Raw genomic sequence first — 22983 nt, 5'->3', positions numbered from 1 at the left:
AAAAAAATTAAAAAATAAAACGTAATAAAAAAAAGGAGAGAGAAAGAAGAGAGCAACCAAACCAAAAAACAAATTCACCAATGATAGCAAGCGCTAAAAAGTATACTAAAAAACAAAATGGGGCTTCCCTGTGGAAGTGGAAGTGGTTGAGAGTCCGCCTGCCGATGCAGGGGACATGGGTTCGTGCCCTGGTCTGGCAAGATCCCACATGCCGTGGAGCAGCTGGGCCTGTGAGCCATGGCTGCTGAGCCTGTGTGTCCAGAGCCTTGTGCTCCGCAACGGGAGAGGCCACAACAGTGAGAGGCCCACGTACCGCAAAAAAACAAAACAAAACAAAACGGACAGTCAGAACCCTAGGACAAATGGCAAAAGCAAAGCTATACAGACAAAATCACACAAAGAAGCATACACATACACACTCACAAAAAGAGAAAAAGGGAAAAAAATTATATAAAATGTAAAAAGGAAGAGGGCAACCAAATCAGTAAACCTATCTACCAGTTATAATAAGCTGTAAATACTAAACTAAGAGAAACATAAACCAGAAACAAATGAGATACTGAAAGCAAACCCCAAGTCTACAGTTGCTCCCATAGTCCACTGTGTCAATTTTGGGATGATTCGTTGTCATTTCACAGATACAGGGTACATCACGTTGACTGTGGAGATTTAATCTGCTGCTCCTGAGGCTGCTGGGAGAAATTTCCCTTTCTCTTTGTTCACACAGCTCCTGGGGTTCGGCTTTGGATTTGGCCCCATCTCTGCGTGTAGCTCACCTGAGGGCATCTCTTCTCTACCCAGACAGGACAGGTTAAAGGAGTGGCTGGTTAGGGGGCTCTGGCTCACTCAGACTGGGGGGAGGGAGTGGTATGGAATGCAGGGAGAGCCTGTGGTGGCAGAGGCCGGTGTGACGTTGTAACAGTGTGAGGCATGCCATGTGTTCTTCCATGGAAATTGTCCCTGGATCATGGGACCCTACAGTGGCGGGCTGCACAGGCTCCCAGGAGGGGAGGTATGGATAGTGACCTGTGTTTGCACACAGGCTTCCTGATGGCTGCAGCAGCAGCCTTAGCATTTCATGCCCGTCTCTGGTGTCCCTGCTGATAGCCGCGGCTCGCACCTGTCTCTGGAGCTCGTTTAGGCGGTGCTCTGAATCATCTCTCCTCGTGCACCCTGAAACAATGGTCTCTTGCCTTTTAGGCAGGTCCAGATTTTTTCCCAGACTCCCTTCCGGCTAGCTGTGGTGCACTATCCCCCTTCAGGCTGTGTTCACACAGCCAACCCTAGTTCTCTCCTTGGGATCTTAACTCTGAAGTCCGAGCCTCAGCTCCCAGCCCCCGCCCACCCCGGTGTGTGAGCCGATAAGCCTCTCAGGCTGGTGAGTACTGTCGGCACCAATCCTCTGTGCAGGAATCTCTCCGCTTTGCCCTCTCCACCCCTGTTGCTCTGCTCTCCTCCGTGGCTCCGAAACTTCCATCTCCCCCAATCCCCACCAGTGAAGGGGCTTCCTAGTGTGTGGAAACTTTTCCTCCTTCACAGCTCCCTCCCAGAGGTACAGGTCCCATCCCTATTCTTTTGTCTTTGCTTTTCCTTTTTTCTTTTGCCCTACCCAGGTATGTGGGGAGTTTCTTGCCTTTTGGGAAGTCTGAGGTCTTCTGCCAGCATTCAGTATGTGTTCTATAGGAATTGTTCCACATGTAGATGTAGTTTTGATGTATTTGTGGGGAGGAAGGTGATCTCCACGTCTTACTCCTCCACCATCTTTCCTCATTTCTTTTTATTTTTTATTTTATTCTGCAGCAGTGATTTCCACCATTCTTTCTTCTAGCTTGCTCATTCTTTCTTCTGCCTCAGTTATTCTGTTGGTGCTTCCTTCTAGTGTTTTTTTTTTTTTTTTTCCCTGTACCCGGGCCTCTCACTGTTGTGGCCTCTTCCGTTGCGGAGCACAGGCTCCGGACACGGAGGCTCAGTGGCCATGGCTCACGGACCTAGCTGCTCTGTGGCATGTGGAATCTTCCCAGACTGGGGCACGAACCCGTGTCCTCTGCATCGGCAGGTGGACTCTCAACCACTGCGCCACCAGGGAAGCCCCCTTCTAGTGTATTTTTCATTTCAGTTATTGTATTGTCCATTTCTGTTTGTTTGTTGTTTAGTTCTTCTAGCTCTTCATTAAACATTTCTTGTATCTTCTGAATCTGTACCTCCATTCTTTTTCTGAGATCTTGGATCATCTACACTATCATTACTCTGAATTCTTTTTCAGGTAGATTGCCTTTCTCCACTTCATTTAATTGTTCTTCTGGGCTTTTATCATGTTCCTTAGTGTGGGATATGTTTCTCTCCTGTCTCATTTTGTCTAACTTCCTGTGATTGCGGTGTCCATTATGCAGGCTACAGGGTTGTATTTCTTCTTCCTTCTTCTGCCTGCTCCCTGGTGGATAAGGCTGTCTAAGAGGCTTGTGCAGGCTTTCTGGTGGGAGGGACTGGTTACTGCCTACTGGGTGTGGAGCTGGGTCTTGTCCCTCTGTTGGGCAGGGCTGGGTCATGCTGTGTGTTTAGTGGGCAGCTGTGTGGTCAGGAAGACTTTAAGTAGCCTGTCTGCTGATGGGTGGGGCTGTGTCCCACCCTGTTGGTTGTTTGGCCATGGGGTCCCAGTAATGGAAGCTTCAGGTTGTTGGGTGGGGCCAGGTCTTGGTGAGAAATTGGTGGCCTCCAGGAAGGCTCACACTGATGAGTACTCCCCAGAACTACTGCTGCCAGTGTCTTTGTCCCTGCAGTGAGCCACAGCCACCCCTGCCTCCAATGGAGACCCTCCATTATTGGCAGGTAGGTCTGGCACAGTCTCTTATGAGGTCACTGCTTTTTTCCCTGAGTCCTGGTGCACATGAGACCTTGTGTGTGCCCTCCAAGAGTGGAATTTGTGTTTCCCCAGTCCTGTGGAATTCCTGCGATCAAACTGGCCTTCAAAACCAGGTTCTCTGGGGGCTTCTTCTCCCATTGCCGGAAACCCAGGCTGTAGATGCTGATGTGGGGTTCTCCCTCCTGTGGGAGAACTTCTGTGGTATAATTATTTTCCAGTTTGTTAGTCATCCACCTGGCAGATATGGGGTTTGATTTTATTGTGATTGTGCCCCTTGTACCAGCTCCTTGTGGCTTCTTCTTTGTCTTTGGATGTAGGGTATCTTTTCGTAGCTTCCAGCATGTTTTTGTTGATGGTTGTTCAGCAGTTAGTTGTGATTTTGGTGATTATGTAAGAAGAGGTGAGCTCAGTTCCTTCTACTGTGCCATCTTGTCTTTTTGTCTGGAAACTCCAGTCTTAGTGATACAGGTGTAATCTGGTCAGCAACAACTCCATGAATCTGGGATTATATCTGAGTAAACTGGATGCTTGTTGGTCCTTTTAAGAAAGTGTCCCTGGAAAAGGTGTGAGTAGTAATCACAGAAGGTTCTCAAGAGCACCACTCACCTTGTGCTGTTTATTACAATGGATATGACTCAGGACCAGCCAGATGGGATAGATGCATCAGGCAAGGCATGGGGAAATGGCACGGAGCTTCCATCTCTCTCTGAGAGCATCACTCTTCTAGCATCTCTCCGTGTTCACTGTCTCAGAAATTCCTAATTTGCTTTTCCTTTGATGGATAACTTCCCAGGGTACAGAATTCTAGGTTGGGTTTTTCTTTTCTCTCAACACTTTAAATATTTTCACTCTCTCCTTGCCTGCATGGTTTCTGAGAAGATAGATTTAATTTCATCTTTGTTCTCTGTAGGTAAAGTGGTTTTTCCTTCTGGCTCCTTTCAGGATTTTATCTTTGATTTTTCTGTAGTTTGGAAATGAATTGCCTAGTTGTAGGATTTCTTTGTTTGTTTTCATTTTTGTTTTTGCATTTATCTTGCTTGATGTTCTCTGAGCTTTCTAGATCTGTGGTTTGGTGTCTGACACTAATTTGGGGGAATTTTCAGTTATTATTTCAAATATTTCTTCTGTTACTTTTTTTCTTTCTTGTATTCCCATTATTTATATGTTATACTTTTTTGTTATCTACGTTCTTGGTTATTCTGTTCTGTTTTTTGTCTTTTTCTCCTTGCTTTTCAGTTTTAGAGATTCCTATTGAGATATCCCCAAGGTTGGAGATTCTTTCCTCAGCCATGTCCAGTCTATTACTGAGCCCATCAAAGGCATTCTTCATTTCTATTATAGTGTTTTTGATCTCTGGCATTTCTTTTTGGTTCTTTCTTAGTATTTACATCCCTCTGTTGACATTGCTTATCTGTTCTTTCATGGTGTCTGTTTTATCCATTGGAGCCCTTAGCATGTTAATCACAGTTGTTTTAAATTCTTAGTGTGATAATTTCAACATTTCTGCCATGTCTGGTTTTGAAGCTTGCTCTGTTTCTTCAAATTGTGTTTTTTGCTTTTCAGTGTGTCTTGTAATTTTTTCTTGATAACTGGACATGATGTACCAAGAAAAAGTAACTGTTATAAATAGGTCTTTAGCAATGTGGTGGTGAGATGTTGGGGGAGGGGAGCATTCTGTAGTCTTGTTATTAGTTCTCAGTCTCTGACTGAACCTATATCTTTGGATTGTGAACTTCACAAGTGTTTTAGTTTTTTTCCTCTCTCCTTAGGTTGGACAAGATGGCAAGAGTGGGCTGCTGTTGGGTATTTCCCTTCCCCAGGTCAGTTAGCCTCTGACAATACCCTAGCAGGTTAGGCTCTGGTTAACTGATTTCTCCTGAGGACAGAACAGAGTGCTGGCCTATTTCAAAATTCTTCCTTTTCTCCTCCCCCTGCTAGAAGCATGAGGAGATTTTCTCTGATATTTACTTTGAGGGCCTGGTCAAGCTCCTGGATATAAATCTTACAAAATTGTGGGGGTGAGGCCCCCTTGAGGTTTCTTTTTTTTTTTAAGATTTTATTTTTAGAGCAGTTTTAGTTTCACAGCAAAATTGAGAGTAAGTTACAGAGATTTCCATCCCCTGCCCGACACATGCATAGCTTCTCCCATTATCAGAATCACTCACCAGAGTGATACGTTTGTTACCAAGGATGAACCTACCTTGATACATCATAATCACCCCAGATCTGTAGTTTACCTTAGGGTTCACTCTTGGTGTTGTTCATTCTTTGGGTTTGTACAAATGTATAATGACATATATCTATCATTATAATGTACAGAGTATTTCACTGCCCTAAAATCCTCTGTGCTCTGCCTTTTCATCCCTTATCACCCTCACCCCTTGCAATCGCTGATCTTTTTTGTCTCCATAGTTTTGCCTTTTCCTGAATGTCAGTCATGTATTTGGAATCATACAGTATGTAGTCTCATTCAGGTTGGCTGCTTTTTTTAGTAATATGCATTTAAGGTTCTCCCATGTCTTTTCATGGCTTAATAGCTCATTTCTTTTTTAAAAAATATTTTTATTATGGATCTTTTGTTATTTAGATCGTTTCAGCAAAAAGATTAAGGCTAGATTACAATGGAGCTGCCATTGACTAAGTAATGTGAGAGATCTACTTTTCTCCAACTACCAGTCTTTTTACTTTTTTCGGAGTTCAGTCACCATAGGTCAAATTCTTTTGGAGATAAATGTCAGTTTTAATAATATATGATATCAGGCTTTAGTTCTGTTTACAGTGCTATAAATATCTTTGTGACAAAAGATTTAGAGGACTTTGAAATTGGCACATTACTTATAATATTTTAATACTATAAAAGTTAATAATGAATGTTAAATTTACCAAAGACTTCTGGAGGAGTCTTTGGTAAATTTAACCAGTATTTAACCAAGTATATAACAAGTATACTTGGTTTTGTTTTATACCTCATTGTTAAGCTAAAGTGGTAACATTTAAGTTAAAGGGAACTGGTTACAGTCTTTTTAAGGCCATGGGCCAGAGATGATTTCAAATTTTTGGTCTTCATATTAGGTTTCATAGCAGTACAGTTTAAGTGTAGTTGATTTACGATATTATATTATTTTCAGGTGATTTAAAATTTTTATAGATTATACTCCATTTATAGTTACTATAAAATGATGGCTGTATTCCCTGTGCTATAAATATATCCTTGTAGCTTATTTATTTTGTACAAAGTGGTTTGTACCTCTTAACCTCCTACCCCTATCTTGCCCCTCCCCTCTTCCCTCTCCCACTGGTAACCACTAGTTTGTTCTCTATATCTGAGTCTGTTTCTGTTTTGTTATATTAATTCATTTGTTTTATGCTTTAGATTCCACATGTAGGTGATAACATACAGTATTTGTCTTTTTCTGTCTGATTTATTTCACTAAGCATAATAGCCTCCAGTTTCAGTCATGTTGTTGCAAATGGGAAAACTTCACTTTTTTATGTCAGTGAGCGAGGGCCACTCTTTGTTGCGGTGTGTGGGCTTCTCATTGCGGTGGCTTTTCCTGTTGCAGAGCATGCGCTCTAGGTACACGGGCTTTGGTAGTTGTAGCACACAAGCTCAGTAGTTGTGGCATGCGGGCCCTAGAGCACGTGGGCTTCAGCAGGTGTGGTGCATGGGCTCAATACTTGCAGTGCACGGGCTCTAGGGTTTATGGGCTTCAGTAGTTGTGTCGCGCAGGCTCGGTAGTTGTGGCTTATGAGCTCTAGAGCACAGGGTCAGTTGTTGTGGTGCACGGGCTTAGTTGCTCCGTGGCATGTGGGATCTTCCCGGACCAGGGCTCGAACCCGTGTCCCTTTCATTGGCAGGCAGATTCTTAACCACTGCACCACCAGGGAAGTCCTGCTTGTGTCTGTTTGAACAAGTGTTTTTCTTTTCTTTGCATAAATTCCCAGGAGTGGAATTACTGGATAATATGGTAGTTCTATTTTTAGTCTTTTGAGGAACATTTGTACTGTTTTCCACAGTAGCTGCACAAATTTACATTCCCACCAACAGTGTACAGAGCTTACCTTTTCTCCATATCCTTGCCAACACTTGTTATTTGTGGTCTTTCTGATGATAGCCATTCTCACAGGTGTGAGGTGATATCTCAGTGTGGTTTTCATTTATATTTCCCTGATGATCTAATCTTTTCATTTGTGCCTATTGGCCATCTCTGTGTCTTCTTTGGGTCCTCTACCCATTGTTTAATCAGATTTTTTTTGTTTTTGATGTTGAGTTGTATGAGCTGTTTATATATTTTGGATATTAATCCGTTATTGGACATATCATTTGCACAAATCTTCTTCCCTTCAGTCAGTTGCCTTTTCATTTTGTTGATGGTTTCCTTTGTTTTGCAAAAGCTTTTAAGTTTGATTAGGTCCCATTTGTTTATTTTTTGCTTTTGTTGCTCTTGCCTGAGGAGACACATCCAAAAAATATTGCTAAGAACAATGTCAAAGAGTGTAGTACCTGTGTTTTCTTCTAGGAGTTTTATGGTTTCAGGTCTTATATTAAAGCCTTTAATCCATTTTTTTTTTTTTTTTGCGGTATGCAGGCCCCTCACTGCTGCGGTCCGTCCCGTTGCAGAGCACAGGCTCCGGATGCGCAGGCTCAGCTGCCATAGGCTCATGGGCCCAGCCGCTTTGCGGCATGCAGGATCCCCCCAGACCGGGGCACGAACCCGCGTCCCCTGCATCGGCAGGCGGACCCCCAACCACTGTGCCACCAGGGAAGCCCGCCTTTAATCCATTTTGAATCTGTTTTTGTATATGGTGTAAGAAAATGTTCTAGTTCCATTCTTTTACATGTAGCTGTCTAGTTTTCCATGGAGTTTTTAACTCTCAGACTTGTGTACACTGAACCTCCAGCAATTGGTCAATTACAGTTCAGGCTTTCCTACCCTGCTGCTGGTTCCCATGATGGTTTCCATTTCTAAGTCTACTCCAATAAGCCATGACTTCTTGCATTTGCCTGTCTGTCTCTCCAATAGTAGGCTCAGCAGTTTCTACTGTGCCCTCATTTCTCTTAAGGATCCTAGAAGAGTTGATTTTTCAGTCTGTTCAGCTTTTTACTTGATAGACAGTGCAGTGACTTTCAAGCTCTTTAAATTTGGAACTGGAAACTGGAAGTTCTGAACTACTTTTTTAAAATAAAAAAATAATGCATAAAAAAGTAGGGTATGTATATGATTTTAAAAAGTAAACTATATGGAAGGCAATGCAATGAAACATTTAAGTCTCTTTCCTATCCTGGACCTTAGTTCTCCAGGCCTTTTCCCTAGAGGAAACCACTGTTAATAGTTTCGTGTGTATTCTTCCATAGGTAATCTCAGCAATTACAAATGTATGTGTATATATTTTGTAAAAAAGCAAATGGGGGGCTTCCCTGGTGGCGTGGTGGTTTAGAGTCTGCCTGCTGATACAGGGGACGCGGGTTCGTGCCCTGGTCCGGGAAGATCCCACATGCCGCGGAGCAGCTGGGCCCGTGAGCCATGGCCGCTGAGCCTGCGCGTCCGGAGCCTGTGCTCCGCAACGGGAGAGGCCACAGCAATGAGAGGCCCGTGTGCCACAAAAACAAAAACAAAAACAAAAAACAAAACAAAACAAAACAAAAGCTAATGGAACCATATTCAACATGTGCTGGACCTTGTTTTTGCTTCTTGTATCTTAAAGTTCATGTCATATCAGCACACAAAAATCTATTTCTTTTTTTATGACTGCATAATATTGTGCTAGGTATGTAGGTCATAATTTATTTAACACCCCTCACTTCCCCATGATGAACATTTATGATGTTTCCAGGCTTTTAATTAAAATCAGTGTAGGGACTTCACTGGTGGTCCAGTGGTTAAGACTCCATGCTTCCATGGCAGGGGGCACAGGTTTGATCCTGGGTTGGGAAAGTTCCACATGCTGTGCAGTGTGGCGAAGAAAAAAAAAAAAATCAGTGTAGCCATGTATATACATCTTTGCAATGTGTGAATATATCTGTGAGATAGATTACTAGACGTTATCTCCTTGGTATTAATAAATACATATAACTTTTATGAGTATAACATGATTTTTTCCCCCACTCCTTTAGAAAGAAGCCTAAGAAGAAAGAAAATGAGACTGGATGTAGAAGGTCAATGCGATTACTAAAAGTCGATCCTTCAGGAGTTTCATTACCAGCAACTCCAACCCAGCCAATATTAGTAGCAGATGAAAATGTAAGAAAGAGTGCAAATACAATATATTAACCAATAAAATACTCAAAAATTTGAAGTGTTTGAAAGTAGAGTAAAAAGTCATTAAATTATGTTTAATTTGTGCATCATTAATTTAATACTTGGCTGTTGTATGGTTTAATGAGTAAGATTTCAAACTCGTAAGAGACTGGCTTGGATTCTATATTTCTGCAGACTTACCCTGTGTGGGATTGTGGGTAAATTCCTTAGTCTTTCTGAGCCCCAGTTTCCCCATTTTTTTTTTTTTTTTTGCGGTACGCGGGCCTCTCACTGTTGTGGCCTCTACTGTTGCTAAGCACAGGCTCCGGATGCGCAGGCTCAGTGGCCATGGCTCACGGGCCTAGCCGCTCCGTGGCATGTGGGATCTTCCTGGACCGGGGCACGAACCCTTGTCACCTGCATTGGCAGGCAGACTCTCAACCACTGCACCACCAGGGAAGCCCTCCCCATTTTTAAAATGGCAACAATAGCAGAAACCTCTCAAAGAGGTGTTGTGAGGGATAAATGATATAGTATCTATAAAGTTTCTTACATTTATATTAAGGACTTAGTAAGCAATAAATGGTAGTTATTAATATTATTAGTAATAAATAATATATGTCAGTAGTGATGGGGTTCTCTTACTGTAGTTTAATTTTACTCTGTCAGTGAGTGGAAAGAGTTTTATTTACCAAATTTATTGTCTAAATAAGATTATGAGTATATTTTTTATTCAGGAGCACCTACTGGTTTTTTTTTTTTTTAATTGCACCTACTGTTTTTAATACTTTGTATCTAAGTGCTTAATTAAATTGGAAGATTAGCCTGGTGCTTTGAGAGCTAATTGCAAATTAAGTTACTAGGGGAAGAGTAGCTTTCAAATTTTTTTGAAGCCTCCATCCATCCATGATAAGAAATACATTTGCATTGAACCCGTTCCACACACACACACACACACACACACACACACACACACGAAACAAAACTTTTGTGAAATGATACTTATCCTTACTACATGTGATACACTTTTGTATTTCCTAGTCTGTTCTTTTCTCAGTTACTAAAACACACTGTTGATTGTAATGTATTAAAATGATTTCATGACCTATGGGTTACAACCTGTGATTTAAAAAACACTGACACACAGAAAGAGAAAGACAAATATCATATGATATCACTTAATATGTGGAATCTAAAATATGGCACAAATGAACCTATCTACAAAACAGAAACTCACAGAAATAGAGAACAGACTTGTGGTTGCCGGCGGGGGGGGCAGTGGGGGAGGGAAGGACTGGGAGTTTGGGATTAGCAGATGTAAACTATTATATATAGGATGGGTAAACAAGGTCCTACTGTATAGCACAGGGAACTATATTCAGTATCCTGTGATAAACCATAATGGAAAAGAATAGGAAAAAAGAATGTGTATAACTGAGTCACTTTGCTGTATAGCAGAGATGGACACAACATTGTAAATCAACTATGCTTCAGTTAAAAAAATAAAAAACACATAGAGTAATAACTTTGAGGTATGAAATTGAACTGATCTGAATCAATTCCCAGGTACTGGCAGTGTAACTTTGGACAAACTAACTTCTCTAAGTTTCATTCCACTGTCTTTATAATGTGATATCTCATTCACTAGATTATTAAGGGGATTAAATGAGATAATACATGTTATTACTTTACAGGATAATTGGCATTCATTCATTGAACAACTGTTTTTGAATGCTAACTATGTGTCACCACTGTTGTTGGTATTGAAAGTAAAGTAGTAAGAAATCTTAAGCTTACATTCTAGGGCAGAGCGACAACCAACTTTTTTTTCTTATTTTTTATAACAGCCTTTGTTACCTCCTGGGCCTTTAGAAATGACTTCTGAAAATCGAGATGATAACAGTGAACTATTTAAAGGATTTCTGCAGACTTGGGCAGAAGTGAGCAAGGTATCACTTGGGAGGGTAAGCCCAAGCTTTTAGAATCATCTGTTAAGCAAATTCTAGTACATATATTAACTTAGTGCTTTGGTTTCTCCCATTGTTTCAGACAAGAAGTAAAAACACTGAGAAGGAGTTATCTAGCATTAAAAGGTGAGTTAAAATTCCTTGCCTTTGTTTTACATTTTCTGGGATCTTTATAACTTAAAGACTATACCATAACAGGAAATTTGAAAGAGGTGAGAAAAATTATCCATCGTATTTCTACCCTAACAACTGTTGTTTTTGTATATTTCCTTTCGTGTATCACCATATGCAATACCACTAGGATATAAGCTTCATGAATGCATGGATTTTGTCTCAATAACCAGAAAAGTGCATTTCACATAGTATATATTCATTCAGTGTTTAATAAATGAGTGATATCACATACATTTTTACTTTTTTATGTTCTAATATATGTACAGTTTTGCATTATGCTTTTCTATTAACATTGTGGTTGCATGTTACTAGAGTCTTTAAATTTATTGAATAATTGCATAATATTTGATTTAGCAGGTAGAATTTACTTAACCTCCTCTTACTCCCTTGGTATTTGAAATTGTTTTCTATTTAGTTTTGATTGTTTGTATGTGTGTTTGTTGAAATTTATATTGTGATAGTCGATTATTTCCTTAGGATAGATTCCAGAAGTGAGATTAATGTGTCAAATATTATGGACATTTTCATGGCTTTTAGGAAATGCCGGATTGTTTTCCAAAATCTTCTTAAAAAATTTCTGAAAATCTTAAATGAATTTACTCTGCTGTTAGCAATATATATGAATGTATGTTTAACTATAGCCTCTTAGCTTTTATAAGTGAAAAATAGTACCCCATTGTTTAGTTTGATTTCCTTGGTTGCCAGGAAGTTGCATATTTTCCCACATTTACTAATTGTGATTTTACTTTTTCGAATCATCTTTTACTTGTCTTGACTACTGAGTTTGGTTTTACTTCTAAAATTTAACTTTTTAATCTTCTCAGCTACAAAGCCAATTTAAATGGCATGATCATTAGTGAAGATACTGTTTATAAAGTTACCAAAGGCCCAATATTCTCAATGGCTCTCCACCCATCAGAAATTAGAACTTTGGTGGCAGCTGGGGCCAGATCTGGACAAGTTGGGCTTTGGGATTTGGTAAGTTATTATTAATTGTTTTGAAGATATTAACATTTGAAGCAAATAGTCTGCGAAAGAATAGCCTAGAGCCATGTGTTTCTAGATGTCACTTGAGATTTATAGTTTTGTGCTTTGTGATTCCAAATTTTAGAAACCTAGAGGAATTTAAATTTGCTTTGTAGAACTTTAACATTTTTAGCTTGAATATCTTTAGTCATCTGGGCATAAATTCCTGCCAGGAAAGTTTATTACAACTTTAAATGTGTATATGAAAAGATCATACAAAGTTCTTAGGTTTCTAATTATGTTTAAAATATAGTTTCCAGGGTTTCCCTGGTGGCGCAGTGGTTGAGAGTCCGCCTGCCAATGCAGGGGACACAGGTCCATGCCCTGGTCCGGAAGGATCCCACGTGCCACGGAGCGGCTGGGCCCGTGAGCCATGGCTGTTAAGCCTGGGGGTTTGGAGTCTGTGCTCCGCAACGGGAGAGGCCACAGCAGTGAGAGGCCCGGGTACCGCAAAAAAAAAAAAAAAAAAAAAAAAAATATATATATAGTTTCCAAGCTGGATCAAAATATCTTCCCAAGGATCTTCTTAGGATGATCCTAGTAATTTTTTTAAAAAATTAATTTATTTTTTGTCTATTTATTTTTGGCTGCATTGGGTCTTCATTGCTGCGTGTGGGCTTTCTCTAGTTGCAGGGAGCGGGGGCTACTCTTCATTGCGGTGCACGGGCTTCTCATGGTGGTGGCTTCTCTTGTTGCAGAGCGTGGGTTCTAGGCACGCCGGCTCAGTAGTTGTGGCACATGGGCTCAGTAGTTGTGGCTCACGGACTCTAGAGCGCAGGCTCAGTAGTTGTGGCGCATGGGCTTAGTTGCTCTGTGGCATGTGGGATCTTCCCGGACCAGGGCTCGAACCCATGTCCCCTGCATTGGCAGGTGGATTCTTAACCACTGCACCCCTAGTCATTTTTTGATGAGTTAGAAACAGATATTGAATTTCATTCATTGTACATATAATAATGCATTGATTGCTTTCAGTGTTTACAGAATTGAAAAAAGCCGAGTTAATGTTCTCTGAACTTAGTTTTTAATTGGGGAAGTAGAACAAAGACCTGAAAAATGCCATAAGGACAATTAATGGAGATGGAGAAATCATGGTGACTTGCAGTGGTTTGGGGTTAATAAATAAAATGGATTTTGTAAGTGAGAAGAGAAGAAATGAAAACCAAATTCTCTCTTATTTTGGGAGCATAGGTTCTCCCTTATTTTGATAAAATGTGAGTGGGGGTAGGAGGTGAAAGGATTTGGTAAAGAAAACAGAAGCAGAGAAGTGGGAAGAGGACCAGAAATGGTATAAGGTTGTATAAGCTAAGAGATGAATTTCAAGCATCGGAGTTTGACAGGGCTTTTTTTTTTAGATGAGTTAAAAAGAATGGGAACAGAAAAAGGGCCATTAGTTTTGAAAATAAGGTATCATAAGTGAGCTGAGAGAATAGCTTCAACAATAAGGTAAGAAGGGAACACAGACTTTAGGAGATTAAAAAAAGTATGGGGTGGAAGAAGAAATGGAAGCAATGGATAGACTATTTGTTGAAGAACTTAGAAAAGGAAAAATAGAGAATTAGCATAGTCAAGTGAAGATCTTTTCAGAGTGTGTTGAAGATATATAGGAAAGTCCCTTTGTCATGTCTTTTCTGGTGACTCCAAAAATCTGTATTATTGGGTGTCTGTAGTCCAATATTTTTATCAACTTTCTAATTTTTCAGGACACCTGGCTATCTCATTAACAGACTGAGCGAGTCTAAAACCATTATCTTGGCTATCCTGTGCTCACTCCGAAACTCCCCTCGTTTTTTAAAAAAAAGTTTAGCGTTATTGAGGTATAATTAACATTTTATAAAATCTACACATTTAAAATGTACAGTTTAATGATTTTTAATAAGTTTATTGAGTTGTGTAAATATCACCATAATTCAGTTTTAGAACATTTTCATCATTCCTATAAGATTCCTCGTGTCTACTTACATTTAATCCCTGTTTCTACCCTTATCCCCAGGCAAATCTCCACAAATTTGCACTTTTTGGACATTTCATATAAATAGAATCATAAAATATGTGGTTTTTTATATTGGCATTTTTCTTTTAGCATAGTTTTTTTTTAATTAATTAATTAATTTATTTTGGCTGCGTTGGGTCTTAGTTGAAGCATGTGGGGTCTTTGTTGAGGCATGCGGGATCTTTTGTTGAGGCGTGCAGGATCTTTCATTGAGGCGAGTGCTTTTTGTTGTGGCGCGCAGGCTTCTCTCTAGTTGTGGCATGTGGGTTTTTCTCTAGTTGTGGTGTGCAGGCTCCAGGGCTCGTGGGCTCTGTAGTTGTGGCACATGGACTTAGTTGCCCCACAGCATGTGGGATCTTAGTTCCCCAACCAGAGATTGAACCTGTGTCCCCTGCATTGGGAGGTGGATTCTTTACCACCGGACCACCAGGGAAGTCCCTCTTTTAGCATAGTTTTAAGGTTTATCTGTTTTATAGCATCTATCAGCACCTCATTCTTTTTTTATTGCTGAATAGTATTCCATTGTTTGATTTTACCACATTTTGTTTATCCATTCATCATTTGATAGACATTTGGGTTGTTTCCACTTTTTGGCTATTCTGAATAATTCTACTATAAACATTTGTGTACACATTTTTGTGTAGGTCTGTGTTTTCATTTCTCTTGGGTAGGTATCTGGGAGTAGAATTGCTAGGTCATATGGTAACTGGTTAACATTAGAGGAACTGTCACCCTGCTTTCCAAAGTGGCTGCATCATTTTCTATTCCTACCAGCAATGTATGAGGGTTCAAATTTTTCTACATGCTCACCAACATTTATTATTATCTGTCTTTTTGATTATAGCCTTTCAAGTGGGTGGTATCTTCCTAGTGAAGTTGTATCTCCATGTGGTTTTGATTTGCATTTCTCTAATGACTAATGATGTTGAGAATCTTTTCCTGCCATTTGGATCTTTGATGAAATGTCTATTCAAATCTTTTGTCAATTTTTTATTGGGTTGTTTGTCTTTTTGTTGAGTTGTAAGAATTCTTTGTATATTCTAGATACACATCCTTATCAGATATGTGATTTGCAAATATTTCTTCTTTTCATCTTCTTAATGCTATCTTTTGAAGTGCAAATTTTTGAATTTTGGTGATGTCCGATTCATCAAACTTTTAATGGACTGTGTTTTTGGTGTCATATCTAAGAAATCTTTTGTGTAGCCCAAAGTCTTAAAGATTTTCTCCTATGTTTTTTTGTAAAAAAAATTTTTTGTAAAAATTTTATAGTTTCAGCTTTCACATTTAGTTCACTGATCCATCTTGAATTGTTTTTTTTGAATTATTTTTGTATATGCTGTAAGGTAAGGGCCCAAGTTCATCTTTTTGTATGTGTATATCCAGTTGTCCCAGCACTATTTGTTGAAAAGCCTTTTACTTCATTGTATTGTCTTGGCAGTCCCTCAGTTTTCCTCTCAACCTTCTGTCAGATTCCTAGTCTCACCTAGGATCAAAAGATGAGCTGTCATTTATTCGGTCACCCCACCCATTCATTCATTCCACACTTATAGAGTATTTTGTGCTAAGTACTCTTTTTTTAAATAAATTTATTTCTATATTTATTTTTTGGCTGTGTTAGGTCTTTATTTTTTGGCTGTATCAGGTCAAGCCTGCGTGTGGGCTTTCTCTAGTTGCGGCGAGCAGGGGCTACTATTTATTGCGGTGCACGGGCTTCTCATTGCGGTGGCTTCTCTTGTTGTGGAGTACGGGCTCTAGGTGTGTAGTCTTCAGTAGTTGTGGCACGCAGGCTCAGTAGTTGTGGCTCACAGGCTCTAGAGCACAGGCTCAGTAGTTGTGGTGCATGGGCTTAGTTGCTCCACAGCATGTGGGATCTTCCCGGACCAGGGCTCAAACCCGTGTCCCCTGCATTGGCAGGCAGATTCTTAACCACTGAGCCACCAGGGAAGTCCCCTAAGTACTATTCTAATGACTCCCCATCCATATTTGTGAGGAAGGATTGTCTCTGTCTTTATGGAGTTTAGAATTTAGTGGCAAAAGCAGCATGAATGAAATAATTACATGTTTGATAAGTGGAGTGAATTATATACTGTGATTAATGGAGTGGAGGAAAAGTAGTATTATAAAAACACATAACAGGGGAACTGGCCTGATTTTGAGGATCAGGGAAGGCTTCCCTGAGGAAGTGAGAATTGAGTTGAGATTTGAAAGCTAAGTAGGAGTAAGCCAAGCAAAGAAAGGGAAAAGAGCATTTCACACAAGAGGAACAGCATGTCAAGGACCTTAGGTAGGAGGATGCCGGCTTGATACATTTAAGCACTTGAAGAATGCCTCTGAAAGAATGCCTCTGTGGCTAGAGCATAAACAGCAGAGGCATAAACGGAAGGGATGAGTGGAATAGGGGGAAGCTGTACAGGTGGGTAGAGGTCAGATGTATAGCTTTATACATAAAGCCTCTGTAACAACTTCCTGCAAAACAAACATTGAATACTATTTTCATTTTTCACCTTTTCTCACAAAAGCAAAAATCTTCTTTGGATTCCCTTCAGTTAGCAAAAATAGGTACTAATATAGGTGTTTGTAAGGGCAAAGTGGCATAAAGCGAACTTTTGAAAAGTGGGGGATATGTGTATTTATTTTTAAATTAATTAAAATAGAAAATTCAGTTCTTCAGTTACACAAGGCACATTTCAAGTGCTTAATAGCCACACACGACTAGTGGATACCATATTGGACAGTGCATACATAAAACATTTTTGTCATCTCAGAAAGTTCTTTTGGACAGTGCTGCTGTGGAGCAAGTTAATATCAACATTAATTTGGTAAAATAAGACTCAAAGATAAGGTGATAAAACAACAGAATGAAATGAAAAAGGAGACTGTAGAACTAAGGAAACAAATTGAAGATCAGTAAAACTAATAAGTTAGACAAAAGGAACAGAATAGACATGGCTGAAAATGAAATTATAGATATTAAAGGAAATATCTGAGGTAATCTCAAACACAGATGAAAAAAGTTTTTTGAGAAAAGCCAATAGAAAAGGAAAGCCAGGACTTCCCTGGTGGTGCAGTGGTTAAGAATCCGCCTGCCAATGCAGGGGACACGGGTTCAATCCCTGGTCCAGGAAGATCCCACATGCCATGGAGCAATGAAGCCTGTGTGCTACAACTACTGAGCCTGCACTCTAGAGCCCATGAGCCACAACTACCGAAGCCCATGTGCCTAGAGCCTGTGCTCCGCAACAAGAGAAGCCACTGCAATGAGAAGCCCGCACACCACAATGAAGAGTAGCCCCCACTTGCCATGACTAGAGAAAGCCTGTGTGCAGTAGCAAGACCCAAGGCAGCCAAAGATAGATAGATAGATAAATAAATAAATTCATTAAAAAAAAAAAAAAGGAAAGGAAAGCCAGTCAAAGATGACCCAACAAATGTAACAGAAAATATATTCAAAGAGAACTTTTCTGCAAAGACAGAATTAGATTGGCAGATTTGAGTGTGTATGCCATGTTCTAGGAAGATTTGGACTTAAAGGATAAAGAATTCTTTAGGCAGGAAAAACAAATTATATTCAAGGGGAAAAGCCAGGTTTGCCTCAGTTTTCTACAGCAACATTTCATGTAATGTCTACAAAGTTCTGAGAGAAGGAAGTGTGGCCTGGAATACATACCCAGCCCAAGATATTATTCTAATGTAAAGACAGCAGGTAGGTCTTTTCACATCTGAAAAAATTCAAGAAATTGAAGACCTATGAGTTTATTTGGAAAAAACTGCTTGATAGCAAATCTTGGCCAGTTGAAAGTAAATCAAAATTAAGGATTCAGGAATGGAGAAGCTTGACAGAAAAATTGATGATGAGTATTGAATCTATTTAAATACAGAACTGGGACTTCCCTGGTCCAGTGGTAAAGAATCTGCCTTCCAATGCAGGGGACGTGGGTTCGATCCCTGGTTGGGGAACTAAGATCCTACATGCTGTGGGGCAACTAAGCCCGCGGGCCTCAACTAGAGAGCCCGCGTGCCACAAGCTACAGAGCCCACGCACCACAACTAGAAAGAGAGAACCCGCACGCCACAACTAGAGAGAAACCCGCGTGCCACAATGAAGAGCCTGTGTGCTGCAATGAAAGATCCCACGTGCTGCAATCAAGATCCCATGTGCCGCAACTATGACCTGACGCAGCCAAAAATAAATGAAATAAATAAATATTTAAATACAGAACTAATATTAAACAGCCATATGAATTATGGTTACAGAACTGGATATGAATGTTGTTAACCTTGAAAAAACAAAAATAACAAAATATAGAGATGGAGAAAGGGGAGATTGAAGGAGGCATGAGAATAATGTTCTCAGTCAATAGAAATTGTCTAAAATTGAGACATACATAGTTAAATTAAAAAGCGTAATGACTAAAACTGCTTTATATTTTCTACTTTTTCCTTCTTAGGAGATAGCTCTTGTAAAGAAATACTCGAAGTTCAAAAATTCCTTCAGCTTGATTTTCTTTTATTATTTTAAAGTATAGTTAAAATTTTTTTTATATTTATTTATGGCTGCATTGGGTCTTCGCTGGTGTGCGTGGGCTTTCTCTAGTTGTGGCGAGCGGGGGCTACTCTTCATTGTGGTGTGTGGGCTTCTTATTGTGGTTGCTTCACTTGTTGCAGAGCATGGGCTCTAGGCATGCGGGCTTCAGTAGTTGTCGCACACAGGCTCAGTAGTTGTGGCTTGAGGGCTCTAGAGTGCAGGCTCAGTAGTTCTGGCACATGGGCTTAGTTGCTCCACAGCATGTGGGATCTTCCTGGACCAGGGCTTGAATCCGTGTCCCCTGCATTGGCAAGTGGATTCTTAACCACTGCACCACCAGGGAAGCCCCTAAAGTATAGTTAAATTTAATACTACTTAAAGTGGCCTTTTTATTTATTTTTTTCTATATTTCTTCTCTGTCCTTCTATCTGTATAAATAAGTACATGTATAGACATCTTTAATGATCACTTAGTATTTTAATGATAATTTTGGTCAATTTTGGGTTTTGAATGATTTTTCAAAACTTTTGTCTTTGTATATTTCTTTGTATATTTGTTTGAGTTCCTTATAACAATGGAGAGTTTTGTTTTTCTAAAAAATATATGCTATAGACAAATATGCCAAAATGTTAACAGTGGTTAACTCTGGGTAGGAGGAGGAGTTTGTGTGATTGTAATTTTTCTCCTTCCTTCTCTTTTCATGTTTCTTTATTTTCTTTAAATTTTTTTTCTCTTTATTTAAAAACTTAAATAAAAAAGACGAAAACAAAAGTGTTTGAGTATTTCATAGCCCTCTAAGCTAGATTTAGAGATGAAAGTTGTTCTGGTTCATAATATGACATATGGCATAAGAATATAACATCAAAATCCAAAAAATGATGATTTCGGAGCTGTTAATCCAGTTGTGGAAACAATAATCCTTAGAAGTAGTAATATCACTACTGAAATTCAAGTACATGTATTTTTTAAAATAAATTTATTTATTTATTTTTGGCTGTTATTTATTTATTTATATTTGGTTGGGTCTTCGTTGCTGTGCGTGGGCTTCTTGTTGCGGTGGCTTCTCTTGTTGTGTAGTATGGGCTCTAGGCTCGTGGACTTTAGTAGTTGTGGCATGTGGGCTTACTAGTTGTGCCTCGCAGGCTCAGTAGTTGTGGTTTGCAGGCTCTAGAGTGCAGGCTCAGTAGTTGTGGCGCATGAGCTTAGTTGCTCTGCGGCATGTGGAATCTTCTCAGACCAGGGCTCAAACCCATGTGCCCTGCATTGGCAGGTAGATTCTTAACCACTGCGCCACCAGGGAGGTCCCTCAAGCACATGCATTTTTCATGGGGCATTTAGGGGTTAAAATATTTTTAAAACTATCATTTTGTGCCAGGACCAAACACCTTATGAAAATTGAGCTGAGAATGACATACTCGTATAGAAGCACACTTAGCAAGCAAAGTGGGAGTGGTATTGATAGAAGTTTTGGTAGTCAGGAATTATCCTGCATGTGAAATAAAAGTAAATTTCACATTTCCTGAGAATTTTATGAACTGAAGTCATTATAAGCAGTAATTTTTTCCCCTCTGTATTATGAAAAACTAGTTGGCTAGTTGCAAAAAGCTGGAAACTATTAAAATAAATGTGACTTAATTTTGTTGGATTGAAAATTAGGAAAAAGTAACTTAGTGAGAGTCTAAAGTTTCTAGTTCTGACTTTCTGAGTGGGAAGGTGGGTACAATTATAGACTAAGACTGAATATAATACAAACAAATAGTTTAATGACATAATGATGTAGAAAATATTACTGCTTTTCACCAGTTTTTGTCTCTCTCCCCACCCCCCAACTCTATTCCAGACTCACCAACCTAAAGAAGATGGAGTTTATATTTTTCAACCCCATAGTCAACCAGTTAGCTGTCTTTACTTCTCGCCTGCCAATCCAGCTCACCTGCTGTCACTGAGCTATGATGGCACATTACGCTGTGGGGATTTTTCCAGAGCTGTTTTTGAGGAGGTAAATGTTAACATGTTTGCATATGGACCTCAGGTGATATTCTGGATTCCTTATGAAATGCCACATGAATGATTATATTATACCATCAAACTGGGTGAGATGGTGTAGAATAGGGACTTTAGAACTACACTGCCTAAATTCAAATCCCATCTGTTACTATTTGTGTGAACTTCGTAAGTTGCATAACCTCTTTGTGCTTCAATTTCCTTAGTTTTGAAATGGAATGGTAATAGTATCTACCTTATAGGATTGTCATGAGGATTAAATGAGTTAATGTAGATAAAGCATTTACTTAAAACAGAGCCTGGTACATAGTAAGTTTTTGCTCTTATTTTTTATTTTTGCAGAAAGCTTTTAAATAAAATAACTTATTCTGTTTTAAGGCTTAAAACTTGTCCTCTTTTATTCAGGAAAAAATATTGGTATATTATTATACTTTTGTTCATTATTTCTAGCCTTGGCAGATATGAATTTTGTGGGGATGAGTCTTAGATATGACAACAAAGACTAGAGAAATTCATCACATAACAGTTCTATAATACATTGTCCAAAACTTTTGGCCAGTAATATAACACAGAAACTATAAAATTTGGTTTTCTGTCTTCTAGCTAAGATTTATCATCTCTTATATGCCATGTATAGCTGATGGTAGAGAGATTAGCTCAGCTGTTTTTATCTGTTGAAGTTAGAATGAAAAACTGCCATTTGATGTCATATAATTGTACTCTGGCAAGAAATGGACACCTAAGCGGGTTTATCAGAACATCTTAGGCCAGGTTTATTCATAACCACCTATTGAGGATAAGGTCTTTTCCTGGGCTAGCCTAACCCCTGCAAGGTAAGATTAAGTTGAAGTTTAAGAATAGTTGAAAGATGTTGGTCTCATACTCGTGACTGTCCATCCTCCCAGAGATAGCCTACCAAGTTAACCAGACTACTTACCCCTTGGAGGTTTTCAAATTGGTTTGATCTCTGGTTGGGTAGGCCAGAAGCTTCCAAAGGCCTGAGGAATCCTCACAATATTGGATCCCAGTGATTACATTTTGGTTTACTACTTAAATATCTACTACTTAATGTTACAACAAACATATTTCAAGTGAGCTTTCAGATTTGCTTAACCATATCAGATTTCCTCATTAAGAGAATTCCTACAAATCAAACTCTTTTTTATATGGATTTTAATCTTTGTGAAATTTAGGATGGTTTAGATGTAGGTTTTCATTCTTTAGCTTATTTCGAATGGGACTTTTAAAGTTTTTAGAGGTCCTCCGTATAAGAGCATTTTATATGTGATAGACAATGAAGAAAACAGGGTATCATCACTGATTATGGCTTATCATCATAAATACTAATTGATGATCTAATTTTATGCCTTAATTTTTTTATGTAAGCCAGTACTCAAAGTTAACGCATTCTGTCTTTGTCATTATTTTAATATTCTATGTATAGATGATTCATAATTACTTATAAAAGAGTTTTTAACTAATTATTTTAATAGCTATAGTATAATACGTAACTGCTTTTGTTCTTCACTGAACTCCTAAAATGATCTTTCTTACAGTTGGGAAGGCTTTTTCTCTCTTCTTGAGAGCTAATAGTTTTTGAGTTTTCTTTTAAAAATGAGGATGTTTAATTTCTTTTAAGTCTGTTTTTAACCATATGAAAAAAAGACTTTTCAAGACTGTTAATGTGTTGCTGGTCAGACTTGATTTCCTAATTACTGACAATTAGAAGAAACAGTTTCTTTTTTTACTAGTGTCTTTGCTTTTTTTTCTTTTAATTTCTATTTTTACCTTTTAAAAAATAGGTTTTTAAGAGCAACATTGATATTTAAAATCCTTATTGGAAATGGATGGGCTGTTAATCATGGATTAAATGAAATAATTTTTGTGAAAAGTCCTCTTTAAACTGTTTAATGGTAGCAATTTGGTTATTAATGCATACCATATAGTTATGTATGCAAGTCACATTCTGTTTTGTATTTGTTTATGTTCTTACAGGAAGGTTGGAGTTTGAAATTTGAAGGTACATCTATGTTTTATCAGCCACTTAATAATAAATGATTGTACTTATTTATTTATTTTTTTGCGGTACGTGGGCCTCTCACTGTTGTGGCCTCTCCCGTTGCGGAGCACAGGCTCCGGATGCGCAGGCTCAGCGGCCATGGCTCACGGGCCCAGCCACTCCGTGGCATGTGGGA

At 39.1% G+C, this 22983-nt stretch overlaps 1 protein-coding gene across 6 annotated transcripts in view; it reads left to right on the top strand.

Annotated features, from left to right (window-relative positions):
* Positions 1–22983, top strand: part of WDR76 (WD repeat domain 76) — a 69806-nt gene that overhangs the window by 25742 nt on the left and 21081 nt on the right. For all 6 annotated transcript variants that reach the window (XM_024732371.1, XM_024732368.1, XM_024732370.1 and 3 more), the window contains 5 exons: positions 8976–9102; positions 10947–11048; positions 11149–11192; positions 12065–12218; positions 20625–20783. In XM_024732371.1, the coding sequence (XP_024588139.1) occupies positions 8976–9102; positions 10947–11048; positions 11149–11192; positions 12065–12218; positions 20625–20783 (586 nt within the window). The remainder of the gene's footprint in view (positions 1–8975; positions 9103–10946; positions 11049–11148; positions 11193–12064; positions 12219–20624; positions 20784–22983) is intronic.

This window comes from Neophocaena asiaeorientalis, unplaced genomic scaffold (assembly GCF_003031525.2).
Source record: "Neophocaena asiaeorientalis asiaeorientalis breed wild unplaced genomic scaffold, Neophocaena_asiaeorientalis_V1.1 scaffold119, whole genome shotgun sequence".
NCBI lineage: Eukaryota > Metazoa > Chordata > Mammalia > Artiodactyla > Phocoenidae > Neophocaena > Neophocaena asiaeorientalis.
This window is presented reverse-complemented; position numbering and strand designations above follow the sequence as displayed.